Source organism: Salvelinus alpinus, chromosome 1, assembly GCF_045679555.1.
Source record: "Salvelinus alpinus chromosome 1, SLU_Salpinus.1, whole genome shotgun sequence".
Classification (NCBI taxonomy): domain Eukaryota; kingdom Metazoa; phylum Chordata; class Actinopteri; order Salmoniformes; family Salmonidae; genus Salvelinus; species Salvelinus alpinus.
In genome coordinates, this window is record NC_092086.1 from 4,399,327 (window position 1) to 4,422,395 (window position 23,069).

General features: G+C 46.6%; 1 protein-coding gene and 1 long non-coding RNA gene across 2 annotated transcripts in view; both read left to right on the forward strand.

Annotated features, from left to right (window-relative positions):
- LOC139569188 (uncharacterized) overlaps positions 1-23,069 on the forward strand; it is a 318,710-nt gene that overhangs the window by 91,619 nt on the left and 204,022 nt on the right. The gene's annotated exons all lie outside the window — the stretch shown is intronic.
- LOC139569172 (voltage-dependent T-type calcium channel subunit alpha-1H-like) overlaps positions 13,706-23,069 on the forward strand; it is a 212,631-nt gene continuing 203,267 nt past the window's right edge. The window contains exons 1-2 of the mRNA XM_071390959.1: positions 13,706-14,015; positions 19,058-19,628. Coding sequence (XP_071247060.1) covers positions 19,082-19,628 — 547 coding nt within the window. The 5' untranslated portion in view covers positions 13,706-14,015; positions 19,058-19,081. The remainder of the gene's footprint in view (positions 14,016-19,057; positions 19,629-23,069) is intronic.

Below are 23,069 nucleotides of genomic sequence, written 5' to 3' on the forward strand. Positions count from 1 at the left end.
CACCCTCCTCTCATTTCTGTATCACCCTCCTCTATTCTCATTTCTGAATCACCCTCCTCTCATTTCTGTATCACCCTCCTCTCATTTCTGTATCACCCTCCTCTTTTCTCATTTCTGTATCACCCTCCTCTCATTTCTGTATCACCCTCCTCTCATTTCTGTATCACCCTCCTCTATTCTCATTTCTGTATCACCCTCCTCTCATTTCTGTATCACCCTCCTCTCCTCTCATTTCTGTATCACCCTCCTCTCCTCTCATTTCTGTATCACCCTCCTATCTTCTCATTTCTGTATCACCCTCCTCTCCTCTCATTTCTGTATCACCCTCCTCTCCTCTCATTTCTGTATCACCCTCCCCTCCTCTCATTTCTGTATCACCCTCCTCTCTTCTCATTTCTGTATCACCCTCCTCTCATTTCTGTATCACCCTCCTCTCCTCTCATTTCTGTATCACCCTCCTCTCATTTCTGTATCACCCTCCCCTCCTCTCATTTCTGTATCACCCTCCCCTCCTCTCATTTCTGTATCACCCTCCTCTCTTCTCATTTCTGTATCACCCTCCCCTCCTCTCATTTCTGTATCACCCCCCTCTCTTCTCATTTCTGTATCACCCTCCTCTCCTCTCATTTCTGTATCACCCTCCTCTCCTCTCATTTCTGTATCACCCTCCCCTCCTCTCATTTCTGTATCACCCTCCTCTCCTCTCATTTCTGTATCACCCTCCCCTCCTCTCATTTCTGTATCACCCTCCCCTCCTCTCATTTCTGTATCACCCTCCCCTCCTCTCATTTCTGTATCACCCTCCCCTCCTCTCATTTCTGTATCACCCTCCCCTCCTCTCATTTCTGTATCACCCTCCCCTCCTCTCATTTCTGTATCACCCTCCTCTCCTCTCATTTCTGTATCACCCTCCTCTCTTCTCATTTCTGTATCACCCTCCTCTCATTTCTGTATCACCCTCCCCTCCTCTCATTTCTGTATCACCCTCCCCTCCTCTCATTTCTGTATCACCCTCCTCTCCTCTCATTTCTGTATCACCCTCCTCTCATTTCTGTATCACCCTCCTCTCCTCTCATTTCTGTATCACCCTCCCCTCCTCTCATTTCTGTATCACCCTCCCCTCCTCTCATTTCTGTATCACCCTCCTCTCCTCTCATTTCTGTATCACCCTCCCCTCCTCATTTCTGTATCACCCTCCTCTCCTCTCATTTCTATATCACCCTCCCCTCCTCTCATTTCTGTATCACCCTCCTCTCCTCCCATTTCTGTATCACCCTCCCCTCCTCTCATTTCTGTATCACCCTCATCTCCTCTCATTTCTATATCACCCTCCCCTCCTCTCATTTCTGTATCACCCTCCTCTCCTCTCATTTCTGTATCACCCTCCTCTCCTCTCATTTCTGTATCACCCTCCCCTCCTCTCATTTCTGTATCACCCTCCTCTCCTCTCATTTCTGTATCACCCTCCCCTCCTCTCATTTCTGTATCACCCTCCTCTCCTCTCATTTCTGTATCACCCTCCTCTCCTCTCATTTCTGTATCACCCTCCCCTCCTCTCATTTCTGTATCACCCTCCTCTCATTTCTGTATCACCCTCCTCTCCTCTCATTTCTGTATCACCCTCCTCTCCTCTCATTTCTGTATCACCCTCCTCTCCTCTCATTTCTGTATCACCCTCCTCTCATCTCATTTCTGTATCACCCTCCTCTCATTTCTGTATCACCCTCCCCTCCTCTCATTTCTGTATCACCCTCCTCTCCTCTCATTTCTGTATCCCCCTCCTCTCCTCTCATTTCTGTACCACCCTCCCCTCCTCTCATTTCTGTATCACCCTCCCCTCCTCTCATTTCTGTATCACCCTCCCCTCCTCTCATTTCTGTACCACCCTCCCCTCCTCTCATTTCTGTATCACCCTCCCCTCCTCTCATTTCTGTATCACCCTCCCCTCCTCTCATTTCTGTATCACCCTCCCCTCCTCTCATTTCTGTATCACCCTCCCCTCCTCTCATTTCTGTATCACCCTCCCCTCCTCTCATTTCTGTATCACCCTCCTCTCTTCTCATTTCTGTATCACCCTCCTCTCATTTCTGTATCACCCTCCTCTCTTCTCATATCTGTATCACCCTCCTCTCATTTCTGTATCACCCTCCTCTCTTCTCATTTCTGTATCACCCTCCTCTCATTTCTGTATCACCCTCCTCTCTTCTCATTTCTGTATCACCCTCCTCTCTTCTCATTTCTGTATCACCCTCCTCTCATTTCTGTATCACCCTCCTCTCCTCTCATTTCTGTATCACCCTCCTCTCATTTCTGTATCACCCTCCTCTCTTCTCATTTCTGTATCACCCTCCTCTCATTTCTGTATCACCCTCCTCTCATTTCTGTATCACCCTCCTCTCTTCTCATTTCTGTATCACCCTCCTCTCATTTCTGTATCACCCTCCTCTCATTTCTGTATCACCCTCCTCTCTTCTCATTTCTGTATCACCCTCCTCTCATTTCTGTATCACCCTCCTCTCCTCTCATTTCTGTATCACCCTCCTCTCCTCTCATTTCTGTATCACCCTCCTCTCTTCTCATTTCTGTATCACCCTCCTCTCCTCTCATTTCTGTATCACCCTCCTCTCCTCTCATTTCTGTATCACCCTCCCCTCCTCTCATTTCTGTATCACCCTCCTCTCTTCTCATTTCTGTATCACCCTCCTCTCATTTCTGTATCACCCTCCTCTCCTCTCATTTCTGTATCACCCTCCTCTCATTTCTGTATCACCCTCCCCTCCTCTCATTTCTGTATCACCCTCCCCTCCTCTCATTTCTGTATCACCCTCCTCTCTTCTCATTTCTGTATCACCCTCCCCTCCTCTCATTTCTGTATCACCCCCCTCTCTTCTCATTTCTGTATCACCCTCCTCTCCTCTCATTTCTGTATCACCCTCCTCTCCTCTCATTTCTGTATCACCCTCCCCTCCTCTCATTTCTGTATCACCCTCCTCTCCTCTCATTTCTGTATCACCCTCCCCTCCTCTCATTTCTGTATCACCCTCCCCTCCTCTCATTTCTGTATCACCCTCCCCTCCTCTCATTTCTGTATCACCCTCCCCTCCTCTCATTTCTGTATCACCCTCCTCTCATTTCTGTATCACCCTCCTCTCCTCTCATTTCTGTATCACCCTCCTCTCCTCTCATTTCTTCTCTCTTCATGTTTCTTAAAATATCATCATTCATATTATTATTTGAGCGTGCAGAGAGAGATGAAACCGGCTTCCACCCACCCACTCTCTCTCTCTCTCTCTCGATACTCTTCTCCCTCTCTCCCACCCTCTCTCTCTCCTCTTCTCTCCCCTTCTCCCTCTCTGCCCCCTCTCTCTCTCTACCCCTTCTCTCCCCTTATCTCTCTCTCTCTCCCCCTGCCCCTCCCCCCTCTCTCTCTCTCTCTCTCTCTGTCTCTCTCTCTCTCTCTCTCCCCCTGCCCCCCCCTCTCTCTCTCTCTCTCTCTCTGTCTCTCTCTCTCTCTCCCCCTGCCCCTCCCCCCTCTCTCTCTCTCTCTCTCTCTCTCTCTCTCTCTCTCTCTCTCTCTCTCTCTCTCTCTCTCTCTCTCTCTCTCTCTCTCTCTCTCTCTCTCTCTCTCTCTCTCTCCCCCTGCCCCTCCCCCCTCTCTGTCTCTCTCTCTCTCTACCCCTTCTCTCTCTCTACCCCTTCTCTCCCCTTATCTCTCTCTCTCTCCCCCTGCCCCTCCCCCTCTCTCTCTCTCTCCTCCTCTCTCTCCCCCTCTCTCTCTCTCTCTACCCCCTATATCTCTCTACCCCCCTCTCTCTCTCGCTCTGTCTCTCCTATCTTTCAATAATATATCTGATGGATGTATATTTCACTGCCTTTTGTATGAGACAGAGAGACAGATAGACAGACATAGAGAGAGAGACAGACAGACAGGCTGCAGCCAGGGGAAACCTCTTACACCAAGACTCCCTTCTCCCAGGCAAGGAGAGGAGAGGTCCAGCCCCTAAGCCAGTAGCACACAGCTATCAACAGAGAAGTGTAGGGCTGTAGGAAGTAGGGCTGTAGGCAGTAGGGCTGTAGGCAGGTAGGACTGTAGGGCTGTAGGCTGTAGGGCAGTAGGGCTGTAGGGCTGTAGGCAGTAGGGCTGTAGGCAGTAGGGCTGTAGGGCTGTAGGCTGTAGGGCTGTAGGCAGTAGGGCTGTAGAAAGTAGGGCTGTAGGCTGTAGGCAGTAGGGCTGTAGGCAGTAGGGCTGTAGGGCTGTAGGAAGCATGGCTGTAGGCAGTAGAGCAGTAGGGCTGTAGGCTGTAGGCAGTAGGGCAGTAGGGCAGTAGGGCTGTAGGCAGTAGGGCTGTAGGGCAGTAGGGCTGTAGGCAGTAGGGCTGTAGGCAGTAGGGCTGTAGGCAGTAAGGCTGTAGGGCTGTAGGCAGTAGAACTGTAGGGTGTAGGGCTGTAGGCAGTAGGGCTGTAGGCTGTAGAGCAGTAGGGCAGTAGGGCTGTAGGCAGTAGGGCTGTAGGCAGTAGGGCTGTAGGCAGTAGGGCTGTAGGGCTGTAGGCAGGTAGGGCTGTAGGCAGTAGGGCTGTAGGGCAGTAGGGCTGTAGGCAGGTAGGGCTGTAGGGCAGTAGGGCTGTAGGGCAGTAGGGCTGTAGGCAGGTAGGTCTGTAGGCAGTAGGGCTGTAGGCAGGTAGGACTGTAGGCAGGTAGGGCTGTAGGCAGTAGGGCTGTAGGCAGGTAGGGCTGTAGGCAGTAGGGCTGTAGGCAGGTAGGGCTGTAGGAAGCAGGGCTGTAGGCAGTAGGCAGGTAGGGCTGTAGGCAGGTAGGTCTGTAGGCAGTAGGGCTGTAGGCAGGTAGGACTGTAGGCAGGTAGGGCTGTAGGCAGTAGGGCTGTAGGCAGGTAGGGCTGTAGGCAGTAGGGCTGTAGGCAGGTAGGGCTGTAGGAAGCAGGGCTGTAGGCAGTAGGCAGGTAGGGCTGTAGGCAGGTAGGGCTGTAGGCAGGTAGGGCTGTAGGCAGGTAGGGCTGTAGGCAGGTAGGGCTGTAGGCAGGTAGGGCTGTAGGCAGTAGAGCAGTAGGGCTGTAGGCAGGTAGGGCTGTAGGGCTGTAGGCTGTAGGGCTGTAGGCTGTAGGGCAGTAGGGCTGTAGGCAGTAGGGCTGTAGGCAGTAGGGCTGTAGGAAGCAGGGCTGTAGGGCTGTAGGCTCTAGGGCTGTAGGCAGTAGGGCAGTAGGCTGTAGGGCTGTAGGCAGTAGAGCAGTAGGGCTGTAGGAAGCAGGGCTGTAGGGCTGTAGGCTGTAGGGCTGTAGGCAGGTAGGGCTGTAGGGCTGTAGGCTGTAGGGCTGTAGGCTGTAGGGCAGTAGGGCTGTAGGCAGTAGGGCTGTAGGCAGTAGGGCTGTAGGAAGCAGGGCTGTAGGGCTGTAGGCTGTAGGGCTGTAGGCAGGTAGGGCTGTAGGACTGTAGGGCTGTTGGCTGTAGGGCTGTAGGCAGTAGGGCTGTAGGAAGCAGGGCTGTAGGGCTGTAGGCAGTAGGGCTGTAGGCAGGTAGGACTGTAGGACTGTAGGGCTGTAGGACTATAGGGCTGTAGGGCTGTAGGCAGTAGGGCTGTAGGGCTGTAGGCAGTAGGTGTAACAGGGTTAGCTATGTTTCCACTTGAAACTGCAGAAATGTGTACTTAATATTTATGTATTCTATTTGGTCAATACGGTGTAACGTCATTGGCTACGCTCGCAGATTGGGGAGAGATCGGAGAACATGTGACGGCTGTCGTCTTCTTCTTCCTCTGAAGGGGATCGGACCGATACGCAGCGTGGTAGGTGTCCATGTTTTAATAGGGAAAAACTGAACACGAACACAAAGTACAAAAACACAATAAACGTGAACAAACCGAAACAGTCCCGTGTGGCGCAAACACTGACACAGGAAACAATCACCCACAAAATACCCAAAGAAAATGGCTGCCTAAATATGGTTCCCAATCAGAGACAACGATAAACACCTGCCTCTAATTGAGAACCAATCTAGGCAACCATAGACTACCATAAACACCTAGAATGAACACAACCCCATAACTCTACAAAAAAAACCTAGACAGTACAAACACCCTAGACGAGACAAAAAAACACAAACCACCCTCGTCACACCCTGACCTAACCAAAATAATAAAGAGAACAAAGATAACTAAGGCCAGGGCGTGACAGAACATCAATTCTTCACGGTCTGATATTTGATATGCAAATGGTAATTGTACGAAGGAGCTAGCTAGCGTGCTCTAAATGTAACGGTCGTATTAGCTCCCTGCTAATACAGAGTTGTTTCTCTGCAGCTAGCTAGCATGCTCTAATGTAACGGTCGTGTTAGCTCCATGCTAATATAGAGTTGTTGATCTCTACAGCTAGCTAGCATGCTCTAATGTAACGGTCGTATTAGCTCCCTGCTAATACAGAGTTGTTTCTCTACAGCTAGCTAGCATGCTCTAATGTAACGGTCGTATTAGCTCCCTGCTAATACAGAGTTGTTTCTCTACAGCTAGCTAGCATGCTCTAAATGTAACGGTCATATTAGCTCCCTGCTAATACAGAGTTGTTTCTCTACAGCTAGCTAGCATGCTCTAAATGTAACGGTCGTGTTAGCTCCATGCTAATACAGAGTTGTTTCTCTACAGCTAGCTAGCATGCTCTAAATGTAACGGTCGTATTAGCTCCCTGCTAATACAGAGTTGTTTCTCTACAGCTAGCTAGCATGCTCTAAATGTAACGGTCGTATTAGCTCCCTGCTAATACAGAGTTGTTTCTCTACAGCTAGCTAGCATGCTCTAAATGTAACGGTCGTGTTAGCTCCCTGCTAATACAGAGTTGTTTCTCTACAGCTAGCTAGCATGCTCTAAATGTAACGGTCGTATTAGCTCCCTGCTAATACAGAGTTGTTTCTCTACAGCTAGCTAGCATGCTCTAAATGTAACGGTCGTATTAGCTCCCTGCTAATACAGAGTTGTTTCTCTACAGCTAGCTAGCATGCTCTAAATGTAACGGTCGTATTAGCTCCCTGCTAATACAGAGTTGTTTCTCTACAGCTAGCTAGCATGCTCTAAATGTAACGGTCATATTAGCTCCCTGCTAATACAGAGTTGTTTCTCTACAGCTAGCTAGCATGCTCTAAATGTAACGGTCGTGTTAGCTCCATGCTAATACAGAGTTGTTTCTCTACAGCTAGCTAGCATGCTCTAAATGTAACGGTCGTATTAGCTCCCTGCTAATACAGAGTTGTTTCTCTACAGCTAGCTAGCATGCTCTAAATGTAACGGTCGTATTAGCTCCCTGCTAATACAGAGTTGTTTCTCTACAGCTAGCTAGCATGCTCTAATGTAACGGTTGTATTAGCTCCCTGCTAATACAGAGTTGTTTCTCTACAGCTAGCTAGCATGCTCTAAATGTAACGGTCGTGTTAGCTCCATGCTAATACAGAGTTGTTTCTCTACAGCTAGCTAGCATGCTCTAAATGTAACGGTCGTATTAGCTCCCTGCTAATACAGAGTTGTTTCTCTACAGCTAGCTAGCATGCTCTAATGTAACGGTCGTATTAGCTCCCTGCTAATACAGAGTTGTTTCTCTACAGCTAGCTAGCGTGCTCTAAATGTAACGGTCGTATTAGCTCCCTGCTAATACAGAGTTGTTTCTCTACAGCTAGCTAGCGTGCTCTAAATGTAACGGTCGTATTAGCTCCCTGCTAATACAGAGTTGTTTCTCTACAGCTAGCTAGCGTGCTCTAAATGTAACGGTCGTATTAGCTCCCTGCTAATACAGAGTTGTTTCTCTACAGCTAGCTAGCGTGCTCTAAATGTAACGGTCGTATTAGCTCCCTGCTAATACAGAGTTGTTTCTCTACAGCTAGCTAGCGTGCTCTAAATGTAACGGTCGTATTAGCTCCCTGCTAATACAGAGTTGTTTCTCTACAGCTAGCTAGCGTGCTCTAAATGTAACGGTCGTATTAGCTCCCTGCTAATACAGAGTTGTTTCTCTACAGCTAGCTAGCGTGCTCTAAATGTAACGGTCGTATTAGCTCCCTGCTAATACAGAGTTGTTTCTCTACAGCTAGCTAGCATGCTCTAAATGTAACGGTCGTATTAGCTCCCTGCTAATACAGAGTTGTTTCTCTACAGCTAGCTAGCATGCTCTAATGTAACGGTTGTATTAGCTCCCTGCTAATACAGAGTTGTTTCTCTACAGCTAGCTAGCATGCTCTAAATGTAACGGTCGTGTTAGCTCCATGCTAATACAGAGTTGTTTCTCTACAGCTAGCTAGCATGCTCTAAATGTAACGGTCGTATTAGCTCCCTGCTAATACAGAGTTGTTTCTCTACAGCTAGCTAGCATGCTCTAAATGTAACGGTCGTATTAGCTCCCTGCTAATACAGAGTTGTTTCTCTACAGCTAGCTAGCATGCTCTAAATGTAACGGTCGTATTAGCTCCATGCTAATACAGAGTTGTTTCTCTACAGCTAGCTAGCATGCTCTAATGTAACGGTCGTGTTAGCTCCCTGCTAATACAGAGTTGTTTCTCTACAGCTAGCTAGCATGCTCTAAATGTAACGGTCGTATTAGCTCCCTGCTAATACAGAGTTGTTTCTCTACAGCTAGCTAGCGTGCTCTAAATGTAACGGTCGTATTAGCTCCCTGCTAATACAGAGTTGTTTCTCTACAGCTAGCTAGCATGCTCTAAATGTAACGGTCGTGTTAGCTCCATGCTAATACAGAGTTGTTTCTCTACAGCTAGCTAGCATGCTCTAATGTAACGGTCGTATTAGCTCCCTGCTAATACAGAGTTGTTTCTCTACAGCTAGCTAGCGTGCTCTAAATGTAACGGTCGTATTAGCTCCCTGCTAATACAGAGTTGTTTCTCTACAGCTAGCTAGCATGCTCTAAATGTAACGGTCGTATTAGCTCCCTGCTAATACAGAGTTGTTTCTCTACAGCTAGCTAGCGTGCTCTAAATGTAACGGTCGTATTAGCTCCCTGCTAATACAGAGTTGTTTCTCTACAGCTAGCTAGCGTGCTCTAAATGTAACGGTCGTATTAGCTCCCTGCTAATACAGAGTTGTTTCTCTACAGCTAGCTAGCGTGCTCTAATGTAACGGTCGTATTAGCTCCATGCTAATACAGAGTTGTTGATCTCTACAGCTAGCTAGCATGCTCTAATGTAACGGTCGTGTTAGCTCCATGCTAATATAGAGTTGTTGATCTCTACAGCTAGCTAGCATGCTCTAATGTAACGGTCGTATTAGCTCACTGCTAATACAGAGTTGTTTCTCTACAGCTAGCTAGCATGCTCTAATGTAACGGTCGTATTAGCTCCCTGCTAATACAGAGTTGTTTCTCTACAGCTAGCTAGCATGCTCTAAATGTAACGGTCGTATTAGCTCCCTGCTAATACAGAGTTGTTGATCTCTACAGCTAGCTAGCATGCTCTAAATGTAACGGTCATATTAGCTCCCTGCTAATACAGAGTTGTTTCTCTACAGCTAGCTAGCATGCTCTAAATGTAACGGTCGTGTTAGCTCCATGCTAATACAGAGTTGTTTCTCTACAGCTAGCTAGCATGCTCTAAATGTAACGGTCGTATTAGCTCCCTGCTAATACAGAGTTGTTTCTCTACAGCTAGCTAGCATGCTCTAAATGTAACGGTCGTATTAGCTCCCTGCTAATACAGAGTTGTTTCTCTACAGCTAGCTAGCATGCTCTAATGTAACGGTTGTATTAGCTCCCTGCTAATACAGAGTTGTTTCTCTACAGCTAGCTAGCATGCTCTAAATGTAACGGTCGTGTTAGCTCCATGCTAATACAGAGTTGTTTCTCTACAGCTAGCTAGCGTGCTCTAAATGTAACGGTCGTATTAGCTCCATGCTAATACAGAGTTGTTTCTCTACAGCTAGCTAGCATGCTCTAAATGTAACGGTCGTATTAGCTCCCTGCTAATACAGAGTTGTTTCTCTACAGCTAGCTAGCATGCTCTAAATGTAACGGTCGTATTAGCTCCCTGCTAATACAGAGTTGTTTCTCTACAGCTAGCTAGCATGCTCTAAATGTAACGGTCGTATTAGCTCCCTGCTAATACAGAGTTGTTTCTCTACAGCTAGCTAGCATGCTCTAATGTAACGGTTGTATTAGCTCCCTGCTAATACAGAGTTGTTTCTCTACAGCTAGCTAGCATGCTCTAAATGTAACGGTCGTGTTAGCTCCATGCTAATACAGAGTTGTTTCTCTACAGCTAGCTAGCATGCTCTAAATGTAACGGTCGTATTAGCTCCATGCTAATACAGAGTTGTTTCTCTACAGCTAGCTAGCATGCTCTAAATGTAACGGTCGTATTAGCTCCCTGCTAATACAGAGTTGTTTCTCTACAGCTAGCTAGCATGCTCTAAATGTAACGGTCGTATTAGCTCCCTGCTAATACAGAGTTGTTTCTCTACAGCTAGCTAGCATGCTCTAAATGTAACGGTCGTATTAGCTCCCTGCTAATACAGAGTTGTTTCTCTACAGCTAGCTAGCATGCTCTAATGTAACGGTCGTATTAGCTCCATGCTAATACAGAGTTGTTGATCTCTACAGCTAGCTAGCATGCTCTAATGTAACGGTCGTGTTAGCTCCATGCTAATATAGAGTTGTTGATCTCTACAGCTAGCTAGCATGCTCTAATGTAACGGTCGTATTAGCTCCATGCTAATACAGAGTTGTTTCTCTACAGCTAGCTAGCATGCTCTAAATGTAACGGTCGTGTTAGCTCCCTGCTAATACAGAGTTGTTTCTCTACAACTAGCTAGCGTGCTACAGCCATCAAGAGCATTGAGGCTAGCACATCTAACGTTGTATCTTTTTATTTATCATAAAAATAAAAATAAACTAGCGATCAAATAGGGACCCGCTTTATTAACATAAACACGGGAGAGAGTAAAGAGACCATCTGTTACTTAGGCAGGACTCCCAACACAGTACAGGAGCTCTGGCATGCTGGGGCCCCGGAGGAGCCATTCTGGAGCCAACCAGGAGCCATCAGGAGCTATGCGGAGGGGGCATCAGGGAGCCATTTTGGGTGGGACAGAGGGCTTGGGTTTCCACATTCCAGACCAGGGAGAGGAGCAGATCAGACAGGTGGAGGATGGAGGGATGGGGGTGGAAAAGAGAGAGAGAGAGAGAGAGATTCAAAGGGCCAGACAGAGAGAGAGACAGAAGGTGGAGGGACAACGAGTGCAAGAGAGAGAGACAGGTGGAGGATGGAGGGATGGGGGTGGAAAAGAGAGAGAGAGAGAGACAGGTGGTGTTTTGAGAGAGGAGGAGGGGAAGAGGGGTGTGTTTGTTTTGTCAGCAGTCTGCTGTCTGATGCTCACAGCTGAGAATGAACACACACAGTGACACACACACACACACACACACACACACACACACACACACACACACACACACACACACACACACACACACACACACACACACACACACACACACACACACACACACACACACACACACACACACACACATACCAAGGCCAGTTGACTAGTGTCTCACACTGTTAACTAAACCATTCTCTGTTAGTCTCCCTGTTAACTCAACCATATATATACCCATTAATTTAGAATCAATGGGTAAATATAGAAATCATTCATCTAAGTCCAAAAAACAGATACAGCAGGTAACTTTCAAAATACAGAAATCATTCCCATATGATGCATTTCATGTCCTGTAATATCATACAGTACGGGGATGATTTCTGTATTTTTAAACTTACACGTTTTGAAAACTTGATTACTTACAAGGTTGACATTTTGGGTCGATGTCAACAATGGACTAATGAAACAAGAACTCCAAAATATCGTTTTTAGGTGAAATTTTCCTTTATTATACATATAGAGCATAAAAACACAGGAAACTGTTATACAATGATCCATCCATCCTTATAACGTCTTATTTTGTTCCCGCTTTCGCACTGAGATCCAAACCGAATGTGTATGTTCTGATTTAAAAGTCTAAATTTAGATTTTTAATACAGACTGTCATCGGTCCCGCGCCCCCCCCCCCCCCACGGTTTCAATTAACCTCAGTTTTCTCAAAGTGTCTGTCTGACCGTGTCGTTGTCAAACCACTTCCTGATCGTTGGCCTTGGAAGGAGCCTTGAGCCATCGGGGCCGTTCCTTCTGCCGCCGACCGAGACGGAGACGGAGAGAGACGGAGAGGGACGGAGAGGGACGGAGAGGGACGGAGAGGGACAGAGAGGGACAGAGAGGGACAGAGAGGGACAGAGAGGGAGAGAGACGGCAACCCCATCCGTAATAAGACTCGACACCAGAGACACTATCGCTTCTGACTGATCCTGGGCTCGAACCAGGGACACTATGAACCAGGGACCCTCGCCCCTACCTGGGCTCGAACCAGGGACCCTCGACACTACCTGGGCTCGAACCAGGGACACTCTGAACCAGGGACCCTCGCCCCTACCTGGGCTCGAACCAGGGACCCTCGCCCCTACCTGGGCTCGAACCAGGGACCCTCTGAACCAGGGACACTCGCCCCTACCTGGGCTCGAACCAGGGACCCTCTGAACCAGGGACACTCGCCCCTACCTGGGCTCGAACCAGGGACCCTCTGAACCAGGGACACTCTCCCCTACCTGGGCTCGAACCAGGGACCCTCTGAACCAGGGACACTCGCCCCTACCTGGGCTCGAACCAGGGACACTCTGAACCAGGGACCCTCGCCCCTACCTGGGCTCGAACCAGGGACCCTCTGCACACATGGACAACTGACACCCACGAAGCATCGTTATCCAGCGCTCCACAAAATCCGCGGCCCTTGCAGAGCAAAGGGGGAACAACTACTTCAAGGTCTCCGATTGAAACGCTATTATCGCGCACCCCGCTAACTAGCTAGCCATTTTCACACCGATTATTAAACAAACACGAATTCAAATAAAATCCGTCACCTCTCAGACATAGACATTTTTCCACCCCAAAAAATCATGAAGTAGATTTATTTAATTTTTGTTTACAAATTCTAACAATTATCTAATTGTATATAAATCAATTCATTCCCGTTCAGTGTAATTGTGTATGTTTTGGTTCTGCTGGATCAGGGCAGGTGAAGGTGGGAGAGCCACTTAGGAAGACAGGAAGGAAGTGTGTTGTACATGTTTAGCTCTGCTATTTCGTTTGACTTTTTTTCTTTGTTTTTATCCATTTTGAATATGCATGTTTTAATGTACACGTATTTATTCATAATAAAAAAATTACGATTTAAAAAATACATTTGTTCTAGTCATGTTTTTTTGTTGTTTTTTTAAACCTGTCTTTTATAACGTGACAAGCTACGGCCGACTTCATCACACGTGTTTCTATACCCAGTCGTATCCAATAAGTTACTGTCAGAGATGCATAGCGAGAAAACAAGACTTAGAGTTCTAGATGAGTAATTGGGCCATAATAATATAGACCACGAACCTTCAGCCTGCCTACTACAGATGAATCTGAGCCGTACTGTACTGTATTAGAATGGTTAGGTTAACAGTGAGACTATACTAATACAACGTTAATATCGTCAGTTTTACACACCGTCTTACTGGTGATGCTACTGCGGACTTGTGTGTCCGTCCTACCGGGGAGTCACGTGTCAGAGACCCCCCCCACCCGGTGGAGCTGAAGTTTGCCTTGTCAGAACATCACGGAGCTCCAACAGAAACGGACGCGTGGGTTTTTTCTCTCTCTCTCCGCCTGCGCGATGATGGATATTATTTTCTCCTACACGGCGCCCACGAACTAGCTCACACGGTTAACGGTACTACTTCCGTTCCGTTCTGTCTTTTCTTTTCGCTTCTTTGGATTATTCTTCATCTGGAAGAGAAACGTGAAATAAAATAAGGGGAGAGGAACTACAAGGAGAAGAACGAGAGAAAGAAAAGCTGGGCATCAGAGCAGGGTTGGTGCTCCCCGCTACACGGCAAGTCACGGACATGCTTCAGGGAACTTGTAATTCCATATCGATAAGGTACGTCTAAGCACATTAATCAATCATCTCTCTCTGTCTAAATATCGAGCAGGTTTGTTTTAAATTAAAAACATTTCAGTTTCTGGTTTCATTATTGAGCTACTTTTAATAAATTAATAGTCTCTTCGAAAAACCGTAAGTGATGCGTTTTGAATTCGCTTCTTAATTGAATATCGATATTACTTGAGATGTTAAAGTCTCTACTCTGGTTTGATACAGCTCCTTATCGATAGAGAGTCAATATGAGTGGTTCTCATCACAACCCCCCATTGGTTCTGGAAGAGCAGGCGGCGTAAAAATGCGTTTTACTCCCCCAGAGTTACGACTCAAACACAGCAACACAGACTCCTCGTCAGCAACACAGGCTCTTCATCAGCAACACAGACTCTTCATCAGCAACACAGACTCTTCATCAGCAACACAGACTCTTCATCAGCAACACACACTCCTCATCAGTGGTTTATAGAGGCTCTCCTGTATCTTCAGTAATACAGAGTCTGAGTCTAATAAATCAAATCAAATGTTATTGGTCCACATATGTATCAGATGTGATTGGTCCACATATTTATCAGATGTGATTGGTCCACATATTTATCAGATGTGATTGGTCCACATATAAATCAGATGTGATTGGTCCACATATTTATCAGATGTGATTGGTCCACATATTTATCAGATGTGATTGGTCCACATATTTATCAGATGTGATTGGTCCACATATTTATCAGATGTGATTGGTCCACATATTTATCAGATGTGATTGGTCCACATATTTAACAGATGTGATTGGTCCACATATTTATCAGATGTTATTGGTCCACATATTTATCAGATGTGATTGGTCCACATATTTATCAGATGTGATTGGTCCACATATTTATCAGATGTGATTGGTCCACATATTTATCAGATGTGATTGGTCCACATATTTATCAGATGTTATTGGTCCACATATTTATCAGATGTGATTGGTCCACATATTTATCAGATGTGATTGGTCCACATATTTATCAGATGTGATTGGTCCACATATTTATCAGATGTGATTGGTCCACATATTTATCAGATGTTATTGGTCCACATATTTATCAGATGTTATCGGTCCACATATGTATCAGATAGAATACAGTAGATTACAGTATATACATGATGAGTAAAGCAATATAATTCACAACCACACACACACACACACACACACATCTGAAAGTAAAATAATGTAATTAATAAATATCAAAATATTATATTGAGGGATGTCGGAGTGGCATTGGAATACAGTAGATTACAGTATATACATGATGAATAAAGGAATATGTGAACATGATTAATATCACGTTTCAGGACCCAGATGCAGACGGTGTCGAAGAAACTAAATGTTTGTTTCTAAAACGGGGGGGGAAGGCAAACGACAGGTCAAAGGCAGGCAGAGGTCAATAAGTCAGTAAGGTGGGGTAAGGTACAGGCAGGCAGGCTCAGGGTCAGAGCAGGCAGAGGTCAATAATTCATTAAGGTGGGGTAAGGGACCAGAACAGCAGGCAGGCTCAGGGTCAGGGCAGGCAGAGGTCAATAATTCATTAAGGTGGGGTAAGGGACCAGAACAGCAGGCAGGCTCAGGGCAGGCAGAGGTCAATAATTCATTAAGGTGGGGTAAGGGACCAGAACAGCAGGCAGGCTCAGGGTCAGGACAGGCAGGGGTCAATAATTCAGTAAGGTGGGGTAAGGGACCAGAACAGCAGGGTCAGGGCAGGCAGAGGTCAATAATTCAGTAAGGTGGGGTAAGGGACCAGAACAGCAGGCTCAGGGTCAGGGCAGGCAGAGGTCAATAATTCAGTAAGGTGGAGTACGTTTTTACATTTTTTATTCATTTATTTGACCTTTATTTAACCAGGTCGGCCAGTTGAGAACAAGTTCTCATTTACAACTGCGACCTGGCCAAGATAAAGCAAAGCAGTTCGACACATACAACAACACAGAGTTACACATGGAATAAACAAAACATACAGTCAATAATACAGTAGAAAAGTCTATATACAATGTGTACAAATGGCGTGAGGTGGTAAGGCAATAAATAGGCCATAGTAGCGAAGTAATTACAATTTAGCAGATTAACACTGGAGTGATAGATGAGCAGATGACGATGTGCAAGTAGTGATACTGGTGTGCAAAAGAGCAGAAAAGTAAATAAAAACAATATGGGGATGAGGTAGGTAGATTGGATGGGCTATTTACAGATGGACTATGTACAGTCGTGGCCAAACGTTTTGAGAATGACACAAATATTAATTTCCACAAAGTTTGCTGCTTCAGTGTCTTTAGATATTTTTGTCAGATGTTACTATGGAATACTGAATTATAATTACAAGCATTTCATAAGTATCAAAGGCTTTTATTGACAATTACATGAAGTTGATGCAAAGAGTCAATATTTGCAGTGGTGACCCTTCTTTTTCAAGACCTCTGCAATCCGCCCTGGCATGCTGTCAATTAACTTCTGGGCCACATCCTGACTGATGGCAGCCCATTCTCGCATAATCAATGCTTGGAGTTTGTCAGAATTTGTGGGGTTTTGTTTGTCCACCTGCCTCTTGAGGATTGACCACAAGTTCTCAATGGGATTAAGGTCTGGGGAGTTTCCTGGCCATGGACCCAAAATATCGATGTTTTGTTCCCCGAGCCACTTAGTTATCACTTTTGCCTTATGGCAAGGTGCTTCATCATGTTGGAAAAGGCATTGTTCATCACCAAACTGTTCCTGAATGGTTGGGAGAAGTTGCTCTCGGAGGATGTGTTGGTACCATTCTTTAATCATGGCTGTGTTCTTAGGCAAAACTGTGAGTGAGCCCACTCCCTTGGCTAAGAAGCAACCCCACACATGAATGGTCTCAGGATGCTTTACTGTTGGCATGACACAGGACTGATGGTAGCGCTCACCTTGTCTTCTCCGGACAGGCTTTTTTCCGGATGCCCCAAACAACCGGAAAGGGGATTCATCAGAGAAAATGACTTTACCCCAGTCCTCAGCAGTCCAATCCCTGCTCCTTTTGCAGAATATCAGTCTGTCCCTGATGTTTTTCCTGGAGAGAAGTGGCTTCTTTGCTGCCCTTCTTGACACCAGGCCATCCTCCAAAAGTCTTCACCTCACTGTGCTTGCAGATGCACTCACACCTGCCTGCTGCCATTCCTGAGCAAGCTCTGTACTGGTGGTGCCCCGATCCCGCAGCTGATTCAACTTTAGGAGACGGTCCTGGCGCTTGCTGGACTTTCTTGGGCGCCCTGAAGCCTTCTTCACAACAATTAAACCGCTCTCCTTGAAGTGCTTGATGATCCGATAAATGGTTGATTTAGCTGCAATCTTACTGGCAGCAATATCCTTGCCTGTTAAGCCCTTTTTGTGCAAAGCAATGATGACGGCACGTTTCCTTGCAGGTCACCATGGTTGACAGAGGAAGAACAATGATTCCAAGCACAACCCTCCTTTTGTGCAGCCCACATACTAGTGTCCAGTCATTAGGTTTATGTAACCAGTGTCTTACTAGTGTCCAGTCATTAGTTAGGTTTATGTAACCAGTGTCTTACTAGTGTCCAGTCATTAGGTTTATGTAACCAGTGTCTTACTAGTGTCCAGTCATTAGTTAGGTTTATGTAACCAGTGTCTTACTAGTGTCCAGTCATTAGTTAGGTTTATGTAACCAGTGTCTTACTAGTGTCCAGTCATTAGTTAGGTTTATGTAACCAGTGTCTTACTAGTGTCCAGTCATTAGTTAGGTTTATGTAACCAGTGTCTTACTAGTGTCTAGTCATTAGGTTTATGTAACCAGTGTCTTACTAGTGTCCAGTCATTAGGTTTATGTAACCAGTGTCTTACTAGTGTCCAGTCATTAGTTAGGTTTATGTAACCAGTGTCTTACTAGTGTCCAGTCATTAGGTTTATGTAACCAGTGTTTTACTAGTGTCCAGTCATTAGTTAGGTTTATGTAACCAGTGTCTTACTAGTGTCCAGTCATTAGGTTTATGTAACCAGTGTCTTACTAGTGTCCAGTCATTAGTTAGGTTTATGTAACCAGTGTCTTACTAGTGTCCAGTCATTAGGTTTATGTAACCAGTGTCTTACTAGTGTCCAGTCATTAGTTAGGTTTATGTAACCAGTGTCTTACTAGTGTCCAGTCATTAGTTATGTTTATGTAACCAGTGTCTTACTAGTGTCCAGTCATTAGGTTTATGTAACCAGTGTCTTACTAGTGTCCAGTCATTAGTTAGGTTTATGTAACCAGTGTCTTACTAGTGTCTAGTCATTAGGTTTATGTAACCAGTGTCTTACTAGTGTCTAGTCATTAGGTTTATGTAACCAGTGTCTTACTAGTGTCCAGTCATTAGTTAGGTGTATGTAACCAGTGTCTTACTAGTGTCCAGTCATTAGGTTTATGTAACCAGTGTCTTACTAGTGTCCAGTCATTAGTTAGGTTTATGTAACCAGTGTCTTACTAGTGTCCAGTCATTAGTTAGGTTTATGTAACCAGTGTCTTACTAGTGTCCAGTCATTAGTTAGGTTTATGTAACCAGTGTCTTACTAGTGTCCAGTCATTAGTTAGGTTTATGTAACCAGTGTCTTACTAGTGTCCAGTCATTAGTTAGGTTTATATAACCAGTGTCTTACTAGTGTCCAGTCATTAGTTAGGTTTATATAACCAGTGTCTTACTAGTGTCCAGTCATTAGTTAGGTTTATGTAACCAGAGTCTTACTAGTGTCCAGTCATTAGTTAGGTTTATGTAACCAGTGTCTTACTAGTAATCTTCCTCTCCTCTCCTCCTCTCTTCCTCCTCTTCCTCTCATCTCCTCCTCTTCAATTCCTCTCATCTCCTCCTCTTCCTCTCCTCTCTTCCTCTCTTCCTTCTTCCTTCTGTCACCATCTCTCCACCTCCCTTCCTCCTCCCTCCCCCTCCTCTCTCACCATCTCTCCACCTCCCTTTCTCTCCCCCTCTCCCTCCCCCTCTTCTCTCACCATCTCTCCCCCTCTCCATTCCTCCTCCCTTTCTCTCTCCCCCAGGGAGGCTCTGCCTGGCTCTCTATCATGACTGATGGCGAGGGGAGAGTCCGCTTCCACTACACCCCCACCTCCTCTACCCCCACCCTCACCCTCACCCCTGCCCTCAACGGCCAGCAGGGAGGGGAGGAAAGGCGGTGCCGTGACGGAGAGGTGAGGGCTCTCATACCGACTCCATTTTACCGGGAACACAACCCGTCACCGTTTTACACGGAGCACAACCCCCCGAGACGTCACCGCCACGGCTTCCCTGACGACGATGAGGAAGAGGAAGAGGAGGGTGGCAGCAACACATGGAGTCCAGGGCCTGCGGAGGAGGAAGAGGAGGAGGAGGAAGGTGCCCGTTGTGTCCCGGGGCCTCCCGGTGTCGTTACCGGCGGTAGTAGTGGTGGTGGTGTGTTCGGTAACGTGAGGAGGGAGCCGGTAACGGAGCCGGTACCGGAGCCGGTAGACCCAGTGGACCTGGTGTCTGAAGAGGAAGAGCAGCCGTATCCAGCCCTCGCCCCCGTAGTCTTCTTCTGCATCAAACAGACGACGCGTCCTCGCAGCTGGTGTCTACGCACGGTCTGTAACCCATATCCTTTACTGCTGGTCTGTAGCTGGTCTGTAACCCATATCCTTTACTGCTGGTCTGTAGCTGGTCTGTAACCCATATCCTTTACTGCTGGTCTGTAGCTGGTCTGTAACCCATATCCTTTACTGCTGGTCTGTACTGGTCTGTAACCCATATCCTTTACTGCTGGTCTGTAGCTGGTCTGTAACCCATATCCTTTACTGCTGGTCTGTAGCTGGTCTGTAACCCATATCCTTTACTGCTGGTCTGTAGCTGGTCTGTAACCCATATCCTTTACTGCTGGTCTGTAGCTGGTCTGTACTGGTCTGTAACCCATATCCTTTACTGCTGGTCTGTACTGGTCTGTAACCCATATCCTTTACTGCTGGTCTGTAGCTGGTCTGTACTGGTCTGTAACCCATATCCTTTACTGCTGGTCTGTAGCTGGTCTGTAACCCATATCCTTTACTGCTGGTCTGTAGCTGGTCTGTAACCCATATCCTTTACTGCTGGTCTGTAGCTGGTCTGTAACCCATATCCTTTACTGCTGGTCTGTAGCTGGTCTGTAACCCATATCCTTTACTGCTGGTCTGTAGCTGGTCTGTAACCCATATCCTTTACTGCTGGTCTGTAGCTGGTCTGTAACCCATATCCTTTACTGCTGGTCTGTAGCTGGTCTGTACTGGTCTGTAACCCATATCCTTTACTGCTGGTCTGTAGCTGGTCTGTACTGGTCTGTAACCCATATCCTTTACTGCTGGTCTGTAGCTGGTCTGTACTGGTCTGTAGCTGGTCTGTACTGGTCTGTAACCCATATCCTTTACTGCTGGTCTGTAGCTGGTCTGTACTGGTCTGTAAACCCATATCCTTTACTGCTGGTCTGTAGCTGGTCTGTACTGGTCTGTAGCTGGTCTGTACTGGTCTGTAACCCATATCCTTTACTGCTGGTCTGTAGCTGGTCTGTACTGGTCTGTAACCCATATCCTTTACTGCTGGTCTGTAGCTGGTCTGTACTGGTCTGTAACCCATATCCTTTACTGCTGGTCTGTAGCTGGTCTGTAACCCATATCCTTTACTGCTGGTCTGTAGCTGGTCTGTAACCCATATCCTTTACTGCTGGTCTGTAGCTGGTCTGTAACCCATATCCTTTACTGCTGGTCTGTAGCTGGTCTGTAACCCATATCCTTTACTGCTGGTCTGTAGCTGGTCTGTACTGGTCTGTAACCCATATCCTTTACTGCTGGTCTGTAGCTGGTCTGTAACCCATATCCTTTACTGCTGGTCTGTAGCTGGTCTGTAACCCATATCCTTTACTGCTGGTCTGTAGCTGGTCTGTAACCCATATCCTTTACTGCTGGTCTGTAGCTGGTCTGTAACCCATATCCTTTACTGCTGGTCTGTAGCTGGTCTGTAACCCATATCCTTTACTGCTGGTCTGTAGCTGGTCTGTAACCCATATCCTTTACTGCTGGTCTGTAGCTGGTCTGTAACCCATATCCTTTACTGCTGGTCTGTAGCTGGTCTGTAACCCATATCCTTTACTGCTGGTCTGTAGCTGGTCTGTAACCCATATCCTTTACTGCTGGTCTGTAGCTGGTCTGTACTGGTCTGTAACCCATATCCTTTACTGCTGGTCTGTAGCTGGTCTGTAACCCATATCCTTTACTGCTGTCTGGTACTGGTCTGTACTGGTCTGTAACCCATATCCTTTACTGCTGGTCTGTAGCTGGTCTGTACTGGTCTGTAAACCCATATCCTTTACTGCTGGTCTGTACTGGTCTGTAACCCATATCCTTTACTGCTGGTCTGTACTGGTCTGTAAACCCATATCCTTTACTGCTGGTCTAAACTGGTCTGTACTGGTCTGTAAACCCATATCCTTTACTGCTGGTCTGTAGCTGGTCTGTAACCCATATCCTTTACTGCTGTCTGGTACTGGTCTGTACTGGTCTGTAACCCATATCCTTTACTGCTGGTCTGTAGCTGGTCTGTACTGGTCTGTAAACCCATATCCTTTACTGCTGGTCTGTACTGGTCTGTAACCCATATCCTTTACTGCTGGTCTGTACTGGTCTGTAAACCCATATCCTTTACTGCTGGTCTAAACTGGTCTGTACTGGTCTGTAAACCCATATCCTTTACTGCTGGTCTGTAGCTGGTCTGTAACCCATATCCTTTACTGCTGTCTGGTACTGGTCTGTACTGGTCTGTAACCCATATCCTTTACTGCTGGTCTGTAGCTGGTCTGTACTGGTCTGTAAACCCATATCCTTTACTGCTGGTCTGTACTGGTCTGTACTGGTCTGTAACCCATATCCTTTACTGCTGGTCTGTAGCTGGTCTGTACTGGTCTGTAAACCCATATCCTTTACTGCTGGTCTGTACTGGTCTGTACTGGTCTGTAACCCATATCCTTTACTGCTGTCTGGTACTGGTCTGTAGCTGGTCTGTAACCCATATCCTTTACTGCTGGTCTGTACTGGTCTGTACTGGTCTGTAACCCATATCCTTTACTGCTGTCTGGTACTGGTCTGTAGCTGGTCTGTAAACCCATATCCTCTACTGCTGGTCTGTACTGGTCTGTAACCCATATCCTTTACTGCTGTCTGGTACTGGTCTGTACTGGTCTGTAACCCATATCCTTTACGGCTGTCTGTAGCTGGTCTGTACTGGTCTGTAACCCATATCCTTTACTGCTGGTCTGTACTGGTCTGTAACCCATATCCTTTACTGCTGGTCTGTACTGGTCTGTAAACCCATATCCTTTACTGCTGGTCTAAACTGGTCTTTACTGGTCTGTAAACCCATATCCTTTACTGCTGGTCTGAAGGTGGTCTGTACTGGTCTGTAAACCCATATCCTTTACTGCTGGTCTGTAACCCATATCCTTTACTGCTGTCTGTAGCTGGTCTGTACTGGTCTGTAACCCATATCCTTTACTGCTGGTCTGTACTGGTCTGTAAACCCATATCCTCTACTGCTGGTCTGTAAACCCATATCCTTTACTGCTGGTCTGTAGCTGGTCTGTACTGGTCTGTAACCCATATCCTTTACTGCTGGTCTGAAGGTGGTCTGTACTGGTCTGTAACCCATATCCTTTACTGCTGGTCTGTAGCTGGTCTGTACTGGTCTGTAAACCCATATCCTTTACTGCTGGTCTAAACTGGTCTGTACTGGTCTGTAACCCATACCCTTTACTGCTGGTCTGAAGGTGGTCTGTACTGGTCTGTAACCCATACCCTTTACTGCTGGTCTGAAGGTGGTCTGTACTGGTCTGTAACCCATATCCTTTACTGCTGGTCTAAACTGGTCTGTACTGGTCTGTAACCCATACCCTTTACTGCTGGTCTGAAGGTGGTCTGTACTGGTCTGTAAACCCATATCCTTTACTGCTGTCTGTAGCTGGTCTGTACTGGTCTGTAACCCATATCCTTTACTGCTGTCTGAAGCTGGTCTGTACTA